Source organism: Macaca fascicularis, chromosome 7 (genome assembly GCF_037993035.2).
Source record: "Macaca fascicularis isolate 582-1 chromosome 7, T2T-MFA8v1.1".
In the NCBI taxonomy this organism is placed as follows: domain Eukaryota; kingdom Metazoa; phylum Chordata; class Mammalia; order Primates; family Cercopithecidae; genus Macaca; species Macaca fascicularis.
The window spans coordinates 14,439,883-14,464,786 of record NC_088381.1 but is presented as its reverse complement, the minus strand read 5'-3'; the positions used below and the strand labels follow the sequence as shown (position 1 = coordinate 14,464,786).

The 24,904-nt window shown below is 39.0% G+C and overlaps 1 protein-coding gene across 1 annotated transcript in view; it reads right to left on the bottom strand.

Annotated features, from left to right (window-relative positions):
* Positions 1 to 20,941, bottom strand: part of TMCO5A (transmembrane and coiled-coil domains 5A) — a 34,228-nt gene extending 13,287 nt beyond the window's left edge. The window contains exons 1-11 of the mRNA XM_065547746.1: positions 20,887 to 20,941; positions 20,226 to 20,317; positions 19,109 to 19,258; positions 18,578 to 18,701; positions 18,152 to 18,202; positions 17,317 to 17,388; positions 14,486 to 14,542; positions 13,962 to 14,021; positions 13,435 to 13,499; positions 12,273 to 12,330; positions 8,039 to 8,079 (exon numbers count right to left, since the gene is read on the bottom strand). Coding sequence (XP_065403818.1) covers positions 8,039 to 8,079; positions 12,273 to 12,330; positions 13,435 to 13,499; positions 13,962 to 14,021; positions 14,486 to 14,542; positions 17,317 to 17,388; positions 18,152 to 18,202; positions 18,578 to 18,701; positions 19,109 to 19,248 — 668 coding nt within the window. The 5' untranslated portion in view covers positions 19,249 to 19,258; positions 20,226 to 20,317; positions 20,887 to 20,941. The remainder of the gene's footprint in view (positions 1 to 8,038; positions 8,080 to 12,272; positions 12,331 to 13,434; positions 13,500 to 13,961; positions 14,022 to 14,485; positions 14,543 to 17,316; positions 17,389 to 18,151; positions 18,203 to 18,577; positions 18,702 to 19,108; positions 19,259 to 20,225; positions 20,318 to 20,886) is intronic.
* Between the last annotated feature and the right edge of the window lie 3,963 nt (positions 20,942 to 24,904).

Sequence of the window (24,904 nt, the reverse complement as noted above, 5' to 3'; positions counted from 1 at the left end):
GTTTAATTTCCATGTATTTCTATACTTTCTCAAATTCCTCATTATTGATTTCTAGCTTTATTCCATTGTGGTCAGAGAAGATAGTTGATATTATTTCAATTTTTGAGAATGCTGTTTTGTGACCTAAAATATGGTCTATTCTTGAGAGTGATCCATGTGCCAAGGAAAATAATGTGTATTCTGAAGCCGCTGGATGAAATGTTCTGTAAGTATCCATTAGGTTTATTTGGACTACAGTGCAGATTACATCCAATGTTTGTTTGTTGATTTTCTGTCTAGGAGATCTGTGCAAAGCTGAAGGTAGAGTGTTGAAGTCTCCAGGTATTATCATATTAAGGTCTATCTCTCTCTTTAGCTTTAATAATATTTGCTATATATATCTGGGTGCTCCAGTGTTGGGTGCGTATATATTTAAAATTGTTGTATCCTCTTGGTGAATTAACTCCTTTATCATTATGTAGTGACCTTATCTCTTATATTTTTACTCGTTAAATCTATTTTGTCTTATATAAGAATAGTTATTCTTGCCTAAAGTGTGTTTCTTTTAGACAACAGATCTTTGGGTCCTGTTCATAAATTCATTCAGTCAGTCTATGTCCTTTGATTGGAGAGTTTAGTCCACTTACATTCAATGTTATTATTGATAAGTAAAGACTTACTTCTGCCATTTTGTTATTTGTCTTGTTGTTTTGTGGTCTTCTCTTCCTTCTTCCTTTTCTTCCTGTCTTCCTTCTAGTAAAGGTGATTCTGTCTGGTGATATAATTTAGGTTTTTTTTTTTTTTTTTGCATTTTTTTGTGTATTCATTGTATGTTTTTTGAGATTACCATGAGGTTAGCAAATACTATCTTATAACCCATTATTTTAAGCTAGTAACAACTGAACATTACTTCCATAAACAAACATGAAAAAAGAAAACAAAGGCTCTATTTCTTAACTTTGTACCCCCACTTTTTAACTTCTTATTGTTTCTATTTTTATCTTGTTATAGTGTCTATGTTCTGAAAAGGATTGTTGTAGTTATTTTTGATTGGTTCATTGTTTAGTTTTCCTACTTGAGTAGTTTACATACCACAGTTACTATGTTATAATATTGTGTTTTTCTGTGTACTTGCTATTAGCAGTAGTTTTGTACCTTCAGATAATTTCCTATTGCTCATTAACGTCCTTTTCCTTCTGATTAATGTACTCCATTAGCATTTCTTATAGGATAGGTCTGGTGTTTATGAAGTCCCTCAGATTTTGTTTGTCTGGGAAAGTCTTTATTTCTCCTTCATGTTCGAAGGACATTTTCACCAGAATACTATAGCAGGATAAATGTTTATTTCCTCTAGCACTTTGAATATATCATGCCACTCTCTCCTGGTCTGTAAGATTTTCATTGAAATGTCTGCTGCCAGACATATTAGAGTGCCATTGTACATTATTTGTTTCTTTTCTCTTGTTGCATTTGTGATCCTTTCTTTATCCTTGACCTTTGGGAGTTTTGATTATTAAATGCCTTGACATAGTCTTCTTCGGGTTAAATCTGTTGGTGTTCTATATTTGGATATTGATGTCTTTCTCTAAGTTTGGGAAGTTCTTTGTTATTATTCCTTTGAATAAACTTTCTATGCCTATCTCTTTACCTCCCCTTTGAGGCCAGTAACTCTTAGATTTTTTCTTTTGAGGTTACTTTCTAGATCCTGTAGGTGTGCTTTGTTGTTTTTCATTTTATTTTTTCTTTTGTGTCTTCTGTGTATTTTCCACTACCCTGTCTTTAACCTCACCAATTCTTTCTTCTGCTTGATCAATTCTGCTATTAAAAGACTCTGATGTATTCTTCAGTATGCTAAATGCATTTTAACTCCAGAATTTCTGCTTGATCTTGATTCTTTTAAATTATTTTAATCTCAGTGTTACATTTATCTGATAGAATTCTGAGTTTCTTCTCTGTGTTATCTTGAATTTGAGTTTCCTCAAAACAGGTATTTTACTTTTCTGCCTGAAAGGTCACATATCTCTGTTTCTCCAGGATTGGTCCCTGATGCCTTACTTAGTTTGGTGAGGTCATGTTTTCCTGAATGTTGTTGATGCTTGTAGGTGTTTGGTGTTGGGGCATTGAAGAGTTAGGCATTTATTGTAGTCTTCTCAGTCTGGGCTTGTTGGTGCCCATTCTACTTGGGAAGGCCTTCCAGATATTCAAAAGGACTTTGATGTTGTGATCTAAGCCATTACCTGCTGTAGGGGCCACCCTAAGCCCAGTAATACTGTGGTTCTTTCCGACTTGTAGAGGTACTACCTTGATGACTTTGAGAAAAATCTGGAAGAATTCTCTGGATTATCAGGCAGAGGTTCTTATTCTCTTTTCCTACTTTCCCTCAAATGAATGGCGTCTCTCTCTTTTCTGAGTCACCTGGAGCTCTGGGTGGTGTAACACAAGTACCTCTGTGGCCAAAACCACTAGAATTGTGCTGGGTTAGACCTGAAGCCAGCACAGCACTAGGTCTTACCCAAAGTCTGCTGTAATCACTCCCTAGCTATGTCCTATGTTCACTCAAGGCCCTGGGGCTCTACAATCAGCAGGTGGCAAAGCAACCAGGCCTGTGTCCTTCCCTTCATGGTGGTGAGTTCCCCCTGGCCCTGTGCATGTCCAGAGATGCTGTCAGGGGCCAGGGTCTAGAGTCAAGAACTTTAGAAGTCTACCTGATATTCTGTTGTACTGCGGATGAGCTGGGTTTCAAACCAAAAGTCTCAGTTCTTCCCACTCTTCCCTCCCCTTTCCAAAAGCAGAGATGCCTCACACCATGGCCACTGCCACCATAGGCCTATGGGGGAGTACTGCCAGACTACCACTAATGTTTCTTTAAAGAAAGGCTCTTCAGTCAGCTTGTAGTGAACGCTGCCTGGCCTGGGACTCACCCTTCAGGGCAGTGAGATCCCCTCTGGCCTAGGGCAGTTCCAGAAATGTATTCCGAGAACCAAGTCCTGAAACTGGTGACCCAAGGGCTCACTCTGTGCTCTACCCCACTGTGGCCAAGCTGGAAGACAATGTCCACTTTGCTTTTTTCCTCTGCTTTTCTCAGGTAGAAGGAATCTTGTCCTATAGCCACAATAGCTGGGACTATGCTGAGTCTCACCTGAAGCCAGAAATTCTCAGGGTCTCACCTAAAGCCCCCCATATAGTACCTAAGTATTGCTGTTGGTTATTCAGGGCCCAAAGGCTTTTCAGTTAGCAGATGATGAGTCCTTCAAGGACTGAGTCCTCTTCAAAGTAGCAGGGTCCTTTCTGGCCCAGTGTGTGTCTAGAAATGTCATCTGGGAGCTAGGGCCTGGAAAGGGGGCTTCATGACTCTGACTGGTACCCTATCTTGCAGTGGCTGAACTGCTATTCAAGATGCAAGACAAAGTCCTCCCAACTTGAGTCCTCCTTGAGCAGATGGAAACGGTCTCTTTTGGAGTCATGTGCTGTGCTGCCTGGGATTAGGGGAGGGGTAATTCCAGCACTCCCTTAGCCACTCGGTGACCACCCCCGCTCCCTGCCAAGTCCACTGTGCCTGGGCCTAGTGCAGCACTAGGACTCACCTAGGAATTTCAACTTTATTTAAGCCTCCAAAGTACTTTAGCTTGGCAGTGGCAAGGCTTGCAGAAACTTAAATTCCGACAGCTGGGATCAGCAATTCTTCACTAGCTAGGGCTGGTTTAAATTATCCCTCTGTGGCAGGTGTCACGTGAGTTTGGTCTGGTTTTGTTTTCTGTTATAATAGGGAAGCTCTGAGTTCAATATCTCACAGATGCTGCAATCTTTCTCTCCCCAGCACTCAGAAATGCTCTCCACACCACACCCCTGCTGCTGGGAGGATGGGGAAGGGGTGGCGTTGGCGATTCCAGACTGTTTTTCCTATCTCTTCAGTGCCTCTTTCGGCAGTATGAAGTTAAAACTACAGACTGTGAGTGCTCATCTGATTTTTGGTTCTTATAAAGGTGCTTTCTTTATGTAGATAGTTGTTAAATTGATGTCCTTGAAAGACGGATAATTGATGGAGTCTTCTGATTTCTTGCCTGGCGTATTTATTCATAGGCTTTTTATTTTATGTTTAAATATGTAAATATAAATATTTATGGATTTGCTATAAATTACCTCAAGCTAAGGTCACTTACAACCTATGAGTTCTAATATAAGTAGTAAGTAATCTTCTGTATTTCAGGAATCCAATGTGTCAGATTTTTGAGACTCACTAGAATAATTTATGAATTAACTTTTCTTAGCATCTATGTAATTCCCCAAGGTCAGATTTGTTTACTATCAGGTACTAATTCAGCCGATCCATAGAGCCACATAAATCTATGACAGAGCTTTTTACTGGGCAAGGTTAATCCTGGAAAGATGATGTGGTGATGGAAGGTAGTCAAGTAGGCAAACGATGAGGAAAAAACTGAAGCAAATCTCTTTCCTCCACAAGTTTCATGCCTCCCTTCTACACGCTCGGATCCCACTTCCCTTCTGTTGCTCAAGGATATTTCTTGAGGAATCAGTGGGGTAACATGTCCTCTGTCTCAAGTGTGAGAGATGGAAAGAAGAAGCATCTGAGCTTCCACAAGGTGCTCCTGCTCAGCACCTTGGGCAGTACATTGACGAGGAGATCTGGATTTATGAATCTTACATGAAAAAACAGGTAGCTCAGCAGTCTGATGAAAAATAGGGTGATGAAAAAGAGACAGCAAAAAATCCTAAAAAGAGAATGCCATGAAACTGTTAACCAGAAGGTTAGAAAACTTGGAACAAAAAATAAATCATACCTGAATGCATATCTGTCTCCCAATTGATATTCTAATGTCTCTCATGGATTATCACCCCCTTTCTTGACAACCTTTTATAATGGCAGCTTCCCTCTCCCATGTTCTGGCCTATTGGTTATTCTCTATCCTTTACCATGTTTTATTTTCTTGGTAGCATTTATCACTAAAATAATTTTGTTCTCTTATTTTTTGTTTTATTTTTGGTTTTGTTTTGGCAAGTTGTTTTTCAAAACAGTTTCATTGGTTTATAACCCTCTAGCAAGGTATAGGTTTTGTGGACCCATATCCTTGCCAACACTTGATTATCAGATGTAAACACTTTTGCTGATCAAATGGGTGTAAAATAATCTCTCACTGTGGCCTCAATATGCATTTCCATGAGGAACAGTGATGCTGAACATCTGTTGATAGGTTTATTGGTTTTACGTGTTTCTTCTTGCCCATTTGTCTACAAGGTAGTTTTAGCTTTTCTTATTGACTTGTAAGAGTTTGTTTTACGTTGTTGATATCAATCGTTTTGCATTGTGTGTAGTGTTATATATCCTCCTAACTTTATAACCTTCACTTGCTCTAAGATGTTAAAGAAAAAAATTATCAATTTTAATAGGGTATAGTTTGTCAATCTTTTCTTTAATTAGAATCAATGCTTTCTGTGTCCTTTTTACAAAAATTCCCTATCCCAAGACCTGAAAGATACCCATATTTTCTATTAAAAGTCTATGTTCATTTAAAAATATGTCTACAGATTCTTTATTACTCCTCCTTTCAAGAGAATTCCCCTCAATTGGAGTGTGGACTGGACTTAATAACTTACTTCTAAAGAATGGAATATGGTGGAAGTCACAGTATGTAGTGTAGCTTCCTAGATTACATCATAAAGGTATTGCAGTTTTCTCCACAGACTGTGGAGGAAGCCAGCAGTCATGTTGTGAGGACACTCAAGTGGCTTTATGGGAGGGTCTGTGCAGTGAGGAACTGAGACTTTGTGTCAACTACCAGAAAAAGCTTGCCAGATATGCAAGTTACTTACCTTGGAAATATAACTTCTAGCTCCAGCCAAACCTTCTAATGACTGCAATTTTGGTCAACATCCTAACTGCAACTTCTTGACAGATATTAGCTAGAACCACTTGGCTAGTACCACCTGGCCCATAGAAACTGTGCCAATAATTGTTTGTTCTTTGAAGTCACTAAGTTTTTGGGGTAATTTATTATGTAGCATAGAAAATAATACAGAGTTTCGAAGATTTTTTTTTTTTCAAGCATTTACATCTTTAACACATCTGGGCTTGCCTTTTGTATATACTGCATTTAGTGATCCAATCTCATATAGATAACCATTTTTTTTTCCTGCTGTTCTTATTGAACAGTTCATTCTTCCTTTTCCTTTGACATGCAGTCACTGTCACATACCAAAGTTTGCTATGTGCACAATTTCTGAACTCTTTGTTCCATTCCACTAGGCAGTTTTCCTATTCCTGTCCCAATACCACACCATAATGATTACTATAACGTCATAGTAAGTCCTGATATCTGGAAGGGCGTGTTCCCCACTCCCTGCTCTTTAAAACTGTCCAGGTTATTCTTGACCCTTTATTCTTCATATAGAGTATATTTTAGAATTATTTTATTCAGTTCCATGAAAAACCCTTTGGAGAGTTTGATTGAAATTTGGCTGAATTTATGAATCATTTGGAGGCAATTCTTACTGTTTTGATATGAGTTTCTACCCACGATTATGTTGTCTTCTTTCATTCATGTTATCTGTAACATTCTGTAATAATTTTTTATAAACCACCCTATGGTGGTCTTGATTGTTTTTTTTCCTTTCAACTGATGAGTTATTTAGGCCTTATGGCTTCGTTATGATTTGCATGAGCAAACCTTCACCATTTCTTTCCTGTATTATCCTTACCCAGCTGTTTTGGGGGTGCCTCTGCCCCTGGACAAATTCACTATTCACCTTTAAAGGTCAAAAACAGCCCCTTCCCCTCCACTTTTCTCAAGTTTGCTGCTATGGTTGATCTTGGTGACAGGAGCCAGCACTCATTATAGCACAACACCTTGGTCAAAATTAGAATCAGAAGCCCTTGACAAATCTTCCCACCACTCTCCATGAAATTTGAGCCAATACACATGAGAAGGTTCTGGGATTGCATTCTCAGGGAAAATCCTAGGAATAGCCTGGCTTTCTTGTCTCTTGAGTTAGTGTCCAGTGTACCAGTGCCCCACAAGATGTAGAAGCAGAACAAGAAAAAAGACATTTATAGTTTGACATGATTAGCTAGATTTTCAGGATCTCTTTTCTAAGATTTCCTTCAGGATGCCAAGTCTGTTTAGGCAGACAGTCCTTATTCTAGAAATCCACACAGTCAATTCCATGGTGGGCCCTTGTGTTGGAGTATAAGAGAACAAGTAGGAGTTCTAGAGAAAATTCTTCTAGTTGTTTCAGGAATATTGTATCTAGGAATATTGAAAGATGTAATATTTCATTTATCTGGTATGAAGGGGTATTCTACTTAAGCAAATTTTCTAGATAATTGGAACTGACCTTTAAGCATCAATAATTTTACGTTAAACATTTTGATGGAACTCTCTCTAAATCATATTTCATACCATTTTGAATATATGTTTCTTTATGCCTTCTTAAACAGACTATATTGAATATAATTTGACCTTTTCTTGAAAATGTAGTAGCTTCATGAATACCAATTTTACTTTGCTATCACAGTGTTTCCCTCAGGATGAATATCTACTCAGGTGTTTGAATCTTAAATTCTTTTCAATTTAACCAGTATTTCAAGCAACCGTTATGTGTTAGATGCTCTTTCTCATAATGCTTGTCTCTCTTCTATCTCTTATTTGTCAGTGGTATACTAGCATGTGACAGGCTTCATTCTACTCTACCAATGCTACTAGGAAACCAGATACATGAAGCGAATCCAAATTGTTAAAGGGAAAAGGCGGTAAATAAGAGATTTGCCACATCTCTTTTACATAATCAAATTTCTATTTCTTAATACCACAAGGCTGTTGATTTTTAATAATGGAAAGTTGAGATTATTAATTACCTTTAAATAAATAAGTCATAACATTAGAATAGAGAAATACAGTCAAAGACGTTAGTTTGCTGACTTGTGTGTATGTGTGTGTGCACACGCATGTACAAGGTTCTCCTTGTCTAGACTTTTCTCTCTGTCAGGATGGCTAAATAGGGCTCCCAGTTTTATAGGAAGTTTACTTGAAGATATTTTACTTACTTTCTACTGAAAAATGTTGCTGTCTTTTGGGTAGGAGTACCCTGGAAGAAGAAGAAAGGATATTGATAAATAAGCAATTTCTGGAGGCTATTATCATTGTCCAATAATATTTAGTGAGCCATTAATTATATGTTATTTAGATAACGTTAACAAATTCTTTTTATATGCATAAGCACATATAATTTTCAGGCCAAAAATTTAAAATATATTTATTATTATTGTTATTTGTCCTAACTTTTTACATATTTATATAACTAAACTAAGGCACAGAAAGTCAAAGTATGCTGCCCAAGGTCACATAGTTAGTTAGTGGCAGGATCGGGCCTGGAACCTGGATTGTCTGACCCCACATTCTTGGCTCTCTCAACTATACCACTCTATCTTCTGCTTAACCAGTGACTCTTAGAGAAGCTTATAGGCTAAGAAAACTACATAAACATATCTTAAGAGAGAAGTCTTAAAAGCTATAAAAATCTAAAGATGAGTGATCAAGTTTGGCTTCATCCCTGGTATGCAAGGTTGGTTCAACATACACAAATCGATAAATATAATCCATCACATAAACAGAACTAAAAACAAAAACCACATGATTATCTCAAGATGCAGAAAAGGCCTCTGATAAAATTCAACATCCCTTAATGTTAAAAACTCTCAATAACCTAGGTATTGAAAGAACATATGTCAAAATAATAAGAGCCACATATGACAAATCCACAGCCAATATCATACTAAATAGACAGAAGCTGGAAGCATTCCCCTTGAAAAATGGCATAAGACAAGGGTGCCCTCTCTTACCACTCCTACTCAACATAGCATTGGAAGTTCCGGCCAGGGCAGTCAGGAAAGAGAAAGAAATAAAGGGTATTCAGATAGGAAAAGAGGAAGTCAGACTATCTTTGTTTGCAGGTGGCATGATCCTGTATCTAGAAAACCCCATCATCTCAGCCCAAAAGCCTCTTCAGCAACTTCAGCGAAGTCTCAGGCTACAAACTCAGTGTGCAGAAGTCACAGCGTTCCTATACACCAACAACAGTCAAGCAGAGAGCCAAATGATGAAAGAACTCCCATTCACAATTGCTACAAAAAATAAAATACCTAGGAATATAGCTAACAAGGGAAATGAAAGACTCCTTCAAGGAGAACTACAGACTACTCTGAAAGAAATCAGAGAGGACTCAAACAAATGGAAAAACATTCCATGTTCCTGGATAGAAAGAATCAATAATTTCTAGATTCAATGCTATTCACATTAACCTACCATTGACATTTTTCACAGAATTAGAAAAAAATGATTTTAAAATTCAGATGGAACCAAAAAAGAGCCCCAATAACCAAGACAATCCTCAGCAAAAAGAACAAAACTAGAGGCATCACACTACCTGACTTCAAACTATACTACAAGGCTACAGTAACCAAAACAGCATGGTACTAGTACAAAAACAGACACATAGACCAATGAAATAAAATAGAAAACTCAGAAATAAGACTGCTTGCCTACAACCATCTGATCGTCAACAAATCTGACAAAAACAAACAATGGGGAAAGGACTCCCTATTCAATAAATGGTGCTGGGAAAACTGGCTAGCCCATATGCAGAAAATTGAAACTGGACTGCTTCCTTACATAATATATAAAAATTAACTCAAGATGGATTATAGACTTAAATGTAAAACCCAAAACTGTTAAAACCCTAGAAGAAAATCTAGGCAATACTGTGGACATAGGCATGGGCAAAGATTTCATGATGAAAATGCCAAAAGCAATTGCAACAAAAGCAAAAATTGACAAGCGGGATCTAGTTAAACTAAAGAGCTTCTGCACAGGAAAATAAACTATCATCAGAGTGAGCAGACAACCTACAGAATAGGAGACAATTTTTGAAAACTATGTTAGACAAAGGTCTAACACCCAGAGTCTACAAGGAACTTAAACAAATTTACAAGAAAAAAACAACCTCATTAAAAAGTGGGCAAAGAACATGAACAGACACTTCTCAAAAGAAGACATACATATAGCCAACAAACATACGAAAAAAAGTTCGACATTACTGATCATTAGAGAAATGCAAATCAAAGCAACAATGAAATACCATCTCATGCCAGTCAGAATTGCTATTATTTAAAAGTCAAACAACGACTGATACTGGTGAGGTCGCAGAGAAAAAGGCATGCTTTTACACTGTTGGTGGGAGTATAAATTTGTTCAACCATTGTGGAAGAAGTGTGGCAATTCCTCAGAAACCTAGAGGCAGAAATACCATTTGACACAGCAATGTCAATACTGGGTATATACCCAAAGGAATATAAATCATTCTGTCATAGAGACACATGCACACAAATATCATTGCAGCACTGTTCACAATAGCAAAGACATGGAATCAACCTAAGTGCCATCAATGATAGACTGAATAAAGAATATGTGATACATATACATATTGCAGGGACATGGGTGGTATTGGAAGCCATTTTCCTCAGCCAACTAACCCAAGAACAGAAACCCAAACACTGCATGTTCTCACTTGTAAGTGGGAGACGAATGATGAGAACACATGGACACATGCAGGGGAACAACATACACTGAAGCTTGTCAGTGGGGGTGAGGTAGTGGGAGGGAGAGCATCAGGAAGAATAGCTAATAGCTGCTGGACTTAATACCTAGGTGATTGGATGATCTTTGCAGCAAACCACCATGGAACACGTTTACCTGTGTAACAAACCTGCACATCCTGCACATGTACCCCTGAACTTTAAAAGTTGAAGAAAAAAAAAAATCTAAAGATGAGGCTATGTCCTGTATTTCTGTGGCATTCTTGTTTCAAAATATTTTCTGTTATTTCATTGTCCTTTAACCTTCCTTGTGAGATAAAAAGAGGAATTACGATCACATTTTAGAGCAAGTCAGGCATGGTGGTGGGTGCCTGTAGTCCTAGCTACTTGGGAGGCGAAGATGGGAGGAACCCTTGAGCCCAGGAGTTCAAGACCAGCCTGAACAACATAGTGAGAATTCCTCTTTCTACTAAGAAAAATTAGAGCTGTGGAAATGAGGCTCACAGAATTGGAATTACAAAGAAACTTTCAGGATTACAAATTTTGTTCTGTAGTTTGAGTAAGATTACATGTCATGCCAAACAGTCAGTTCTCAGGCAGCCTGTCTCCAAAGATGCTCAGACAACATTAGGTCATTGAACCATCATGGGACCCAGATGAGCTTGATGTAGACAACTTTATTTTTTTCCTCTCACACATAGTTAGAAGGAATATTTTGATGAGCTGTGGGGAGAGATGGTAGGACACATTGGAGATGTCAAAAACTTGGTTCTACAGAACTAGGTCGAGTTAATTTCAAGGATTTTGTTTACTAAGCAGAATATGCAAGCTTCAGGGCCAGAATGACTTGTTCGGTACTCTAAGAACCACGGACATGGCCTAACATATATCCAAACATTTGGATGACCCAAGCACAATGGCCAATATTTGATATTTGCTTTTAAGGAAGTGATTAGTTCTCTTTTCTGAGAATTTATCTTGACTATATGTAATTTCTGATGATTGTTAACCTGGACTCTAAAGTCAATATCAATTACAAAATTAAAACCCAACCCAAGTTTAACCTTTTATCCTTGCTGCCACAAGATATCAAGCAGGCCAAGAGGATTGGTTCTCTGCATAAAATTGTTCTGTTTCCTTCAGACCTTTATATGTGTGCTGGTGGGTTCATAATGTTAAATATGAACAGACACTGAAACTGTCATAAAGAAGCAATAAGAAGCAATAGCTTTCTATGTTTTAACTCTCAGGCCAACTCTGACTAGATGATGATAGATGGTGGGTGCTCTGTGTTGAGAGAGATTAGGGACCATGTCGAGATCATCAGGAAAGAGTAATGTGATTGCAGGAGATGGAAGAAGTGGTGTATGTGCCCTATACTGGCCTCTTTCTATAGAGCACACCCTCAATTAAGGTTGCTTCTTGCCTTTATTCTGAGTTCTCTTAGGTCTTTGGCTAGTTTTTTAAGAGCCTGTTATTTGTATGGCTGAATGAGAAGAAAGTAGATTGTTCCTTAGAGTCTAGTTTGTTTGTTTAGGGTTGGAATGCTCTGTAATTATAGCTGGTACTTCTCTTGGAAAATGCACATGGCAAGACTGGGTATACATTTGGTGCCTTAGAGTTTGCTGGAGATGTCTTTGAAAGGCAATGACACTGTGAGGAGCTGAAGAGAGAGTGGAGTGTTTACCTCATTATTTTGCCTGGTATGCTCTTTTTCCACAGAGTTCATGCTCACAAGTTTTGATCTATGAAGATAAGAGCCAGGACAGAAATTGAACAAAGTGCACTAAAATATTCATACTACACCATTGTTATTTTAAAAAAGCTTTATATTCTACATCTGTACTGTCCAATATTGTAACTACTGGCTTCCTATAGCTATTTAAATTAATTAAAGTTAAAATTCATTTCCTCAGTTGAGCACATCTTTTATGTACTCAATTGCCATATGTAGTTAGTTTTACCTACTAACTAGCACAGAAAATTCTGCTGGGCAACCTGTTCTAGAATCTTGGCTTAACAGTCAAGCCATAAGCCAATGTTCAGCAGGGATCTTGAGTGACTTGAAGGTGTCCTTTAGAAACAAGGACCTACAAGTCCTAGGACCCTGGCCCCTAGGCCACAGTTTGTATTTGGCCTATATAGAAGCTATATGCAGTTTTGATCTCTTGTTCTTGATCTAAGGATTTAAAAATATTTCATAAATAGAAATATTGCTTGACTGCGTTAAGATTTAACTTACAAAGGGGGTCAAGAAATGAAGATGAGGTTTTTGGTAATTTCTCACCATTTAGACTCTTGACAAACTCAGTGTATTATGAGAAGTGCTTTCCTTTTATAATGTCTAATTTTAAATGTTTGTAGTTCAATACAGTGTACAGTTCTGATTTATATAATGTAGTAGCTGTGGTATGAGTCTAGAGATTAGTTTCATGCCTACCCAATATGGTTGGGTGTCCATATATTTGGGGGAAGTGAGGATGGTATTAATTAAAAGGCCTTTCTGTGATATATAAGGAATAGCCTACTTATCAAGGTGACTGACCACCAACTCTTTTTAAAGTACATGTTTATACTCTTAATGTCAACCCAAATAATAATGTGATAATGTGATAAAATTATGAAGGGAGATGTGTTTCTGAGGTCTTTTTAGAAGGATGGGAGAATGACTGGAAGTTTTAAGTTGGTGTGATCTACCGGGGTCAACCAGATCACTAACAGAGGGCAAAGATATGTGGTGTCGGAACTCATTCAATTCCACATAGAAACTGGTCTGAGAACTGTTTGCTCTGACTCAGGCTGAGATGGAGTTTCTACCAAAACTGGGATGTTCCTTTGCCAAAGCTCACACTTCTCTCTCAAGGAACCGAGCCTCTAGTTCTTCTTCTATTTTCTTCAACGTTTCCTGGTACTTCTTCAAAGAGAAACAAAGGAAGCCCCAGTTACTACTTAGGAGGTTTTTAATTTTTCTAAGCATAATGAGCACTTGTTATTTTACATGATACCATGAATGCTTGGTATTTCCACTGCCACTTTCTCTGCTTTCATAAACCTCACCCCACCACTACTCTTGATCTCTCACTACTCCTTACCACTGGATAGGTTTCTGGGCATCATTGACATTATAAATAGCAGAAGTGTGAATTATTAACTTAACAGCATAGAGAGTGGGAGAGCAGGGCAGGAATGCCCAGGGAGACAAAGACAAATAGAGTGATATTGGTAGCGAGGTGGGGTGCTGATGACCTTAAAGTCTCCCAGTAACGCCACCTTGAAGTGTTCAAATTGCCCTGGACAGTATTCTTTGAAAATCCTGGTTCTATTTCATCCTGTACCTTAATAAACCCTTTGCTAGCCCTTTACCAAGAAGCTCTACCTTTATGTAGAGGGCTTGGTCTTCACAGAGCTGGGTCACAAAAGCATACTCCTTCATTACCTGGGAAATCAAAATTTGGTTGTAAATATATTTCAGTAAATTGCTGTAAGAACACAAGCATACTTGCTTCCTCCAGTGTCCCAGCTCCTAAATGTGGTTTTCTAATTATTCTAAATATGTTTTCTTTTTTGCTGTACAGGTAAATGGATTTCCTTTGTTTAGGGTAAATAAGCTAAATGGGAGTTATTGGTCAAAGGTGGAATTTGGGAGCAGCTGGGAGAGGAATAGATAGATACTAATATTTGCAAGATATAAACTGTTGAGTGTATTCTGTAAAAAAAACACTGAAGAGAAGGTCACCTCAGGGATTGTGTTTATCTTCCTTTTTTTTACCCCTCCCTAGCCCCATCATGGTCTTGGATCTGGAACCTTTATGTAAATCAATCATTTGAGAAATAGATTGTCTGACCAAAGATCACATTTCCCTTTTCGGGGAGAAGTCACACTGAAGTTCCTGCTGTTACCTTGAGCAGCTCCTTCTCTTGGCGTGCATAGGAAGCTTCCAGCTGTTGTAACTTAACCTAAAGAAAACAAAAGAGACTGCTAACTTGGCAAGGTGAAAGCTGTGCAGGAATGGCATGCTGTCACCAAGGTGGTCTCACGAGCCATGAGGAGCCTCAGGGCCACGACTTCACACGTCTCCTGATGGAGGAGTTAAACTACCCAGCACCCTTTGCAGCTGCTTGTTAAACTTGCTCTTTTATACTCCTTATCTTTTAGTCCTCATCTGATGCTACCTTCATCCCTAAACTTCAGTTCTGAGCTTCCTACTCTTACTTAGCCATTTCTCTGAAAAACAATACCAGTTTTGAAAAACTTCACTCTTCCTTTTCCTTTAATATAGTCGATCAGGCTCTAAGGCATTTGTTCACTCCTTTCTCCCTCCCTGTATGCCTTGCTCGCCCTTTTATTTCCTTCAATACTTGGAAAAAGACCATTCTACATCAGCTGCTATGCTGGAGTGAAGCATGTGTGTGTCGGGGGGCAGGGAGTAGTACTTAGGATACAGTAGTAGACAGGATGGACTAGCTCTCCACCCTTGCAGAGCTGGCCTTCTAGTAGGAAGACAACAAATACGTCTACATGATAATGGTATGTGCTATGAAGGAAACAAAAACATTAATGTTTAAAGATAGTGATGGTAGTGGTGGTGTGAGAGGAGGTGGTAGGTGGTTGGCAAAGGCCTCTCTGATGTGATGATACCTGAGCTAAAGCCTAAATGATAAATGCTAGCTAAATGGAGATCTGGAATAAAGATGTTCTCTGTGAAGGGTATGGCAAGGGCCAAGACTATGAGGTTATCACAGATTTGGCTTGTATGAGGGAGTCGTGTGACCAGAGCGTAAGGGAAATTGGTAGGTAGGAAGCAAGGTGGGATAAGGCAGACAGGGGCTAGATTGTGTAGGGCCTTGTGGCTTCTAAAAGGATTTCGGGTCTTTGTTCTAATTGCGGTGAGAAGGCAGGACAGGCTTGAAGTCTAAAGACACAATCTGATTAATGTTTTTAGAGAATAGCCTTTTCTGTGTCTGAAGAAAAGGATTGTTTGGGTGTGAGAGTAGAAGCAGGGAGACTGGTTGAGAGGTGACTCCTTTTGTCCAGGTAAGGGGTTATGGTGGCTTGCAAAAGGATAGTAGTAACAGAAGTGGTAGAGAGGAATGGATACATTTGGGAGATAATTTGGCAGAAGAGCAGACATGCCCATTCTTCCTTCCCTTTTTGGCTCTGCTGTTCCCACTTTCACCTAGGTGCTATTATTTCACACCCAGATTCTTCTGAGAGTTGCTTCACTCTTCAGTTAGTTACATCCAGGACCAGTTATCCAAATGTGCTAAGGGATATATAGTTTCAAGCCAATAGTGTGAGTCACAAAGGGTTGAATTAGACACTCCATTAAAGCTGCTGCACTGATGACTAGCATGCCAGAGGAACAGAAGCAAAAGAGATTCTGTACATTTCACAGAATTAGAGCTATCACCTGATAATTCAATAAAATACGTGGGCAAAGAGTGGTTCAAAGGATTAAACAATACTCTAGAACTCTTTAGGGCTAGCCAGCAAAATAATGGCCATTATTCTGACTAACACTAGACTCTATTCTCTATTACCTGACATAGTGAGCACAGCCAGACTTAAAGTGTCACCACTCAATTCTGACTGGGCTTATTTTCTGGGAAAAATAAGTGATTTTGTAAGAAAATCAGTGTCCTGACCACTGGAATCATATGGCAAGTGCAGTCAGGGGTGTTTATAGCTCTTCCTAATTTGGGCTCCAATTTCTTCCAGATTTCTCTTTCCAGATAATTTACCTGAATGAGCACAGCCAAGCAAGCTTATTTGGTGGCTTTGGACTTCCTATTTTTGTGGTCATCAAAACTAAATTGGCCAGAAGATAGGGGAGTAATTCTCCATACTTTCATTTTCTATTTCTATTTTCTATGTATCCAAATCTTCAGAGGCTTCATACACACAACCAAGTGTAGGCTTTAGAGGGTAAAGAGAAGTTAGATAAGGCAAGGACAAAGATGTAATTCTAGAGAAGGTGTCAAAAAAATTTTATCTGTTCTTCTCTGAAGAAAAATAAAGTCTCCGCAATGCAACATGTCTATGTTAGCAAAATGGCACTTGTACCCCCTGAATATATACAAAAAATTTCTCTCTCTCTCTCATCAAATAGGTTGTGGTTGGTCTCAGGTTCTTAGCTCTGGAACACAATTAGAGACATGCCAAGCAGAGTATGATGTGCTTAGCAGGTAGTGGTCACATTAAATACTTGAGTGACTAATTGAATCCTTTTCTAGATTGGAATCCATGACAGGGTACATAAATTGCCGAGCACTCAGTAGACTTACAAATCCTAGTTCTTCCTCTCTGAATTCATACATGCACCTCAGCAAGACTTTTAAATAATTACGTAAAACTTAAAGGAGAGAATATTTTATATACACAATTTCATTTAATCTTGAAACTGAGGCTAAGGGGGAATAATTAAATTACCCAACTTCATACACCAAATTATGTGCTGTGGCTTTAAACTGGGGACTTTAACTGCCCCCACATGTTACATATGCATTTGTGCCCTCCTCTTCCTAACAGAAGAGAGAACAATAAATAAGACTTAAGAGTGACATTCCTTACTAAGGGCAGAGAAGAATTCAGCACTCAGTGGCTCAAGCTTAAGCTTGATATGGGGGAAAACTACCAAGAATTTGTCGCAACATTGACAATGATTTCCAACTTAACAGCTTATTTCCTGGTTACATAGCCCGACCACATTTAGGATTGCTTTTTCATTTACCTTTGTCTCTTCTAGGGCTCCATCTGGACTGCTTTGTTCACAATTGGTTATCTTTTGTGATTTCCTTGTAAGCTATAGTTTCAAATAAAAAAATGTACAAAATTAAAAGGTGTAGAAGGCAAAGACTTTCTCTGGTGTGTGGAGATTAGTAACTATGGCCTTGATAAAACTTTCCAGGACATAGTCCTTTGGTAGATATTTGGTGACCTATGGAAAACATCTTTGTTCTACCTCCATCTTCTTCTCACTAGTCTTGGCCACTGATGCTAGAGTCCACTCAAGGCAGGAGTACTTTCCTTAACCCGTAATTCATACTGGGTTACTCAGGGATACAGCCCTCTACAGTAGAGGGCTACTCTCTACTCATGGTCAGAGAGTAGGGTAGTCATTGGAAGCCCACTGTATTCTGAGGAGGTATTGAGGTATTGGAAATGACTAGGTAAGAAAAAGGAAATCCTTGGGGATTAAGTTAATTATTGTTGTTGTTGTTTGAAAGTTCTCTTTCAAAAGTAAAATTAACCTCTCACCACAAAGGTTCCAGTCAGTGACTTCAACAGAGTATCTGTTTGGAACCCATTTTCTGGCGATAGAATGAAGAACCCATGAGATTACTAAATATTCCATCCATTCCTTTCCCCTCATGCTTACAGAGAAAATCCATAACATTTAGGTCATGAACCTTGGCCTCAGGAGAGTGGATTAGAGAGTAGTATGCACTCCCCATACAGGCCTCTCTGACTTACGGGTTCCTCTATGATCACTTCCCCCCAACCTTGCCTCTTTGATGAGTGGGGCTGTTGTGGGGGCACTGGAGAACACAAGAACCCCACCTCACCTTTTGTTGAAGTTCTGTTATACTGTGAACCAATGTCTTATTCTTCCTTTCCTGTGAGAGAGAAATAACAGTATAAGTCTGCCTCTGTACTCCACCTGTTCTCATTCAGTTGATTGCTGTCCATTTCACCCCAGCTATATTTTCCTTCAGTAACTTGACCTTATTTGCATAATGTCATGTGTATATTGAAATCAAACAACAGGTAAAATACAGGGATATAGATGCCCATCTGTAGGGCTTCCCAATTATTAAACATTGCCCAAGAAGCCAAACACATCCCCTTCCATGCATGGACAAATTCTGACATGACTTTTGAGGTGACTACTCTTCATGTATAAAAAGGAGAGATAAGCTTATCTGATAATTGATGAAGGATGGAATGAGGAATGCAACCTATTAAACGGCTCTTCCTAACTTCTTGCTTACAAGTCTGGCTGTTTCTTCCTCCAGCTCCTGCAAGGCTCTTTCCCTTTCCATCGTGGTGCGGTTCTCCTTCTCCCACTCTTCATCTTCCACCAGGTCCCCCGTCTGAATGATCTCACTTTCCAGCCTGGACAACACAAGCATATGCCATGAAGACCCATGCTTGGCAGTTTCAGAACTGATAAAACACAGATGTCTGATATAAGGGAACTTTAGGGACAATGTACATGAATCTCAAGCTGAAAACTCTTCCTTACTGAATCCACAGGATCATGATCACTTCAGTATTATAAAAAGGAAGACCTGCCTGATTCCTAAGCCAAATACCCCAATGTTCTCTCAACTCCATCTTGTAGGAATCTATTTGAAACTTGCTGTGCTTCAGTGTTCAAGAGAAATGTCAAAGAATGAAGAAGTAACTTCCTGACACACAAGATAGAGGTCTCTAGAACAAGCAGGAAAATTCAGTTTTGGTTTTGATCCTCCACCCCTTCTTTGGATTGGGACCTTCCCTCATGAAACCTTAATACTCACCTCTGAATCTTATCTTCTCTCTCTTGGATTTTGAGAAGAAGTTTCTGATTTGCTTCATCCATTCTCTGCATATCCCTTTCAAGGTCCGTGTTCAAACTGATAATGTTTCTTTTTGACTGAGCCAATCTAAAGATTTCCATTTTCTCCGACCTATAGACTCAGCCCCCAAAATGAACAAGGGCCAGTTATCTGAAGATCAATAATCATTGGGCCAAAAAGGATATTTAGAAGACATCTAGTTTATTAACCTTGCTCTCTCTGGGGGCATACCATTTTCATTCTTGAAAAATTACATTTCTTGATCATGCTCTACAACTGTTTCGATAATTCTCAGCTCAGTCAGCAAGGGTCTTTCCCAGGCTTTCTCCTCCAAAGTGCTCAATCTAATAGTGCACCTCCACTCTGGTTTCATGAGAAGCTTTGCTTCCTTAGATAGCCCCTAGCATTGAAGAGAAATGTTTCTCTTGGAAATCTTTTCTTAGATAAACTATTCACAAAACCCGCTCATACAATACACATCTATTGAACACTTTTATCTCAGCACCTGGCACATCACTTCTGATTGGGGCTGGCATTCTGCATAGCCACAAGGGGTTTCCACCAGCATAATAGGGCTTCATTCTTTCCCTTCCTCCTCCCAGCTCAACACCTCTCCCTCACTTATCTGCTACAAAGTTTGAAATTTTTACCATGAGAGTCATTCCATTAAGCACACACACACATAGGCTCTAGGCATAGCTTTCAAAAATGCAAACATCTTTTTTGAAGTAAATTCAAATGAAATAATGGTAACTCTAGAGTATTTTAGAAAGGGTACATGGGAGGCTCTTGATATATTTTTCTTTTTCTTCTAATGTAAATTAATTCATTGGTTTGTGTTTGAATTGATTAACCACAACTAGTGTAGTGAGGCACCAGGGCTTTTGTTTTAGATAGGAATGAAGGATAATATTGGAAAGTTAAGTCCTATCTTGGAAGGGCTTGCTTGGATGGGGGATTTATAGTAATTACTTCAGGAGGGTATGGCATGCTTGGGGTCGGGTGTGGAGGTGGGTGCATAACAGGAGTAGAAGGTGAGAAGAAGGCTGGAAGATGAGGGAAGGGGTCAATAGCAAACCTGCTTTACACCTTGGTCTCTGGATGTGGCTTTGCATAATCATGACTACTTAATCCAGTTGATCTTTCTTGTGTCCTTCCATTGCAGATTCCCTAAAATGCCAACAGAGATGTATCTAATGAATTGGAAAAATGGCTGCATTTGTCAAGAACAGAGTAACTGGGGAAGATTCCCAAAATGTAGAAACCAAATTAAGTTAACTTGTTTTCTCCCTCGAATCCCCACATTTTAACCATGACAAAACTCAGCCCTTTGATTCTTCTGCCCATGATCTGATTATACCCTAGTAAAGATACGGTCAGGATACAGAGATAATGCTGGAATATACATCCTATTAGTAGACATAGTCAGAGATGATTTATCAACATAAAACCCTGTGGAAGTTTATACAAGACAATATAAAGAAATAGAGGTAATCAATACTTAAGTCTCTTTTTGCTCTAGGCCAGTTGCTTTCCATAAAGCACCATAGGCATGGATGTAGGTTTACAACTGCCCTGAAAAATAATCTTTGCTCTCTATCTTGGTGTATGCCAGAATTTCCAGATATTAAGATCTTTAGTATTAAAGCGGGCTCAGAAAACCAAGTACATGTAAATCATTTGGCTCTCTCTTCCCCTTAGTTTCTTTTTTTCCCCTTTATTTCTTCTATAAACTCTACCTCTCCCTTTTGGTGTATCTTGTCTCCCTGATCCTTCCCTAGTCAATTAGCTTCTGAGGAGTCTAATCTTTCTCCACTGGAACTATCCAGTAGAATCTCAGAACATTCTGAGAGGTCATGACTCTTCTTTTGACATAGGATGGGTGGGGCAACATGTCATAGTGGGGTGGGTGGCAATGGTTTCTCATCATTTGTGTAGAGTCTAGAGCCTAGATAAGTGTATGGATTTCATGGCCAAGTCTGCCCTAAGTAGCAGTAGGTTCAACAGATTTGATTTCTGGGTAGTTTGAGGAGCAGCCTCTATCTTTTATTTCTCTGGCAGATAAAGCTCTCTTCCTGCCCCAGTGTGACTAAAATGGAAAGTCTAGGTCCTTTTGCCAGCAGTCTAATTTCAACATATAGCCAACTAACTACTCATTCATTCAACAAACAGTGAAACACTGAATGAGCACAATGTGTGTCTTCTAGGCTCTGTTCTAAGCACTGGAGAGAAAGAGTGAACAAAGCAGCCAAAAGCCATTGACCTCATGAAGTTTATATTCTAAGATGTGTGTGTGTGTGTATGTGTGTGTGTGTATGTGCGTGCATGTGTGTAGGGGGGACTGGTAACACAATCAATAAAATAAATAAAATTAGTTTTACTTGATACGATAAAAGAGGAGACTGCTGAAACCATACCCCAAAGAGTTAAAGAAACCAGTGACTAACAGAAATTCTTGAGCTTGCAGAATAGCAGATAAGAAAATGAACAACTTGCAGAAATGCTGAAACTCCATTTGAGAGGTTTTAAAACAAAAAACCTAGCTGAAATTGGTTGGAACCAATAAGGCCAACTGGAGTCTGTGCAGAACAAGCTTACTAATGTCACAGCTTGAGTTTCCACTGCGTGTTTCATACTAATTTCCTCTAAATTTGCACATGGGACCCATAAGGAGGCATGAAGAGATAATTGTGCATGCCCGAGGACTTTTCAGACCTCCCCTTTTCTTCTGCCAGTCATTTGCTAATTCCAGAATCCACTTCCTAAACCTTTTCTAGTAAAAGTACTGCCTGAAAGCCAGCGCAGGTAGACAGATTTTAGTTGGATTCCTGTCTCCTTGTTGGTAGACCTACAGTAAAAACCTTTTTTTTTTAACCTCAAAAACCTCACGTCATAGTACTGGCTTCCAGCACATTGGGCAGTGAGGCTGTTTTGCTTGGGAACACTGCCGTGAGGAAACAGAAACAGGTGAAGGAGGTAAGAGCGAATGCAGTGTGTATATGTGTTTTGTGTATGGTGGGGAGGTTGTTGCAAGTACAATGAGGGTGGTGCAGAAAAAGCGGCTGAGCATTCTCAGACCCGGAAGTGGTCTGCAGATGTGGTAAGAGGCTGCGTGGACAAGAGAAGCCCTCCAGTTGTGCTGAGGTGGACACAGAGTCCAGCAGATCTAGGAGCAGGCAGGGGAGGCATGAAAACCCAAACCCTTTCCTGTGATGCTTCCTGGGTACGTAGCTTTTCCTTGTACCTGCCACCATCTTAGGAAAGAGCAGCACACTGGAGAGGGAGAATCTCCTTAAAAGACTGAGAAATTACCTGAAAGAGATTTTTAAATTGGAAAATTTTATGATATCTCAAACTGACTTGAGTGAGTCTTTCCTGCCAACTTTAGGAACAGGAGCTGGAGGGGAAGGTATGATCAGTTGCAGAATCTAAAGCATATATTTCTACGTGCCTGAAGGTATGTTCCTTTGATAAGATTCTGTACCGTTTGTGACTTTTTGTGTATGCGAGTCACGGAAGCTTGTGAAGTTTTGGATCTCTACTTAGGAAGGACCACATTGAGTTGATTTGTGAGCCAGAGTGACTTCTGAACATACTGTCGTTTCCAATAAACTATTTGTAAAATTAATGGCCTCTGATGACCCCCATTACCATCTCCCTTCTTCCTGAAAGAAGGCATTTCATTGCTTTATGAAGCTGTACACAGAAGAGTAATTAAGTAACAATTCAGGCCAATGGCCTCTCCCAGGAATTAATGGTAGGGAGAGTTCATTAACCCCAGCTGGTTATAGCTTCTGCAGGAAATGCCCTGGACCAAGGTTATCGAAGCTGTTAATGGATTGGACAGGGACTTTAACTGGGATAAAAATAAAGCTCTATCTCCTTCCTGGGGAGCCTTTCTCCTTGAGGGGCTACTGAAGGCAAGCTGGTATGAGCAGCAGAACCCCAAGCTTGAGGCCTTGTGTGGGATGAGGACAACAGATTGCTATCATTGGGAATTGTTAAATCAAGGTAAAAACAGGGCCTTGGGGGCAAATTAAGGTGTTTGATATAAGCCTTCCTGCTATTCGGGAGATGGTTTGATTAACACAGAGTGCAGCTTTAGAGCAGCTGTTTTTGTCTTGTTAACTTTTCAGTGCCATGCCTTGCGCCATTCTGCTGGGAGACCCCATCCCTATAAAAGCATTCAAAGATTTTATTTGTATAAGCATTATAATTTTCAGTATAAGCAAAATATAAAACAACTTATATTTTGACCCTTTATAAATCAGTATTCAAAATAAAAAATATAAGAAAAGTAAGGACAAGAAGGAATAACTCTCTCACTGGGATTAAAAGTCAATATTAAAAGATCTCCCACATGTATAACTATACCCGGAACATTTACTGACTCATTCTTCTGGAAGGCTGGAAAAGTGCAACAGGAAAAGGGAATTTTCTTGATTATCACATGGTGATGCTACCATGGAGCAGTGATTTATGTATGCTTCATCTTAGTAACAGTTTTTTTGTTTGTTTTTAATGAGGTCATTTCATCAGAGGTAACCAATGCTTGGTAGCTGCTTTCATCATCCTTTGCTTTATTTTAAGTTTGCTTCCCTAACTTTTATCTTTAAAATTTGCAGTTAGTTAGTGATAATTAAATGGAGGATTCCTAAAAAAGAATAACTGGAATAACTTACATGCAAAGTCTTATAAACAATTTACACTGACTTCCAATGTAACTGCATACTCTTTTCTCAAGTCTTCCAGCTCTGTGTTTTTCTGCCATATATGGAAAACACAAACATTTAATTTTTTAATTAGTCTTATTTGATAATTGTAGAGAATCTTCCATACATTGAGACTTTGGAGCATCTTTGGTTCAACCAAAGTAATATTGTGCTGAGATAGTCATGCTATAAATGACATCATTAACTTAGCTTTGGCTACATACCTATCATTCTTTCTTTGTTTAACAAATATTTTTATTGAGCATCTATTATGTACCGACCTAGATCATGGGATAACCCATGGATGACTACTCAGTTTCATAAGGGAGACAGACATGTACCTAGTATGGCCCTCCCTACAATGTAATACATGTCACACTGAAGAAAGGTAGAAAGTAGGTAGAAAGCGCTTTGGAATACAGAGAAGAAACATCTAGCTTTAAGTGATTTGGGGAAGCTTCCATGGGAAGGTAACTTTGGGTTAAGTTAATCCTAAAGGAAGGGAATAACTTTACCAGATAATGTAAAAGGGCTTGGTAAGAGGAGGAAAACAATAGTTTCAAAGGCGCAGTATGCTCAGTGTACAACAAAGAAGTCACTGTAGTTTCTGTCTAGAGCAGTGCATACCAATGTGTGTTACATGAACGACTGGTGGTGTAACATGACACAGAGAGCAACTTCTTAATTTTAAAAAGTTAATTTCAAGAGTAATAGTCAACTATTTAGTAAAATTGAAAGTGGCACATTAAAACTTGGCTAAAAGACACTGCTTAGCATGAGGATAATTTTAAGTAAAAACATTACTTGGTTTATAGAAAACTATTAAATTGATAGCAATTCTGGGGGAACGTGAATGTAGCAAACACTGTGAAGGCAGTGTGTGAGTGACTGAAGTCTGGGAAACAGAGCTCTAAGAGTGTATGTGGCATGGCATGGTGGGGAAGAAACAGCTATGTTGGCTGAGGAGCACCATGTGCGTGTGCTGCAGACTTTGGGTTTCCCCTTGAAACCTCCTGAAGAGGCATTTGAGACTTCTAAGCAAAGA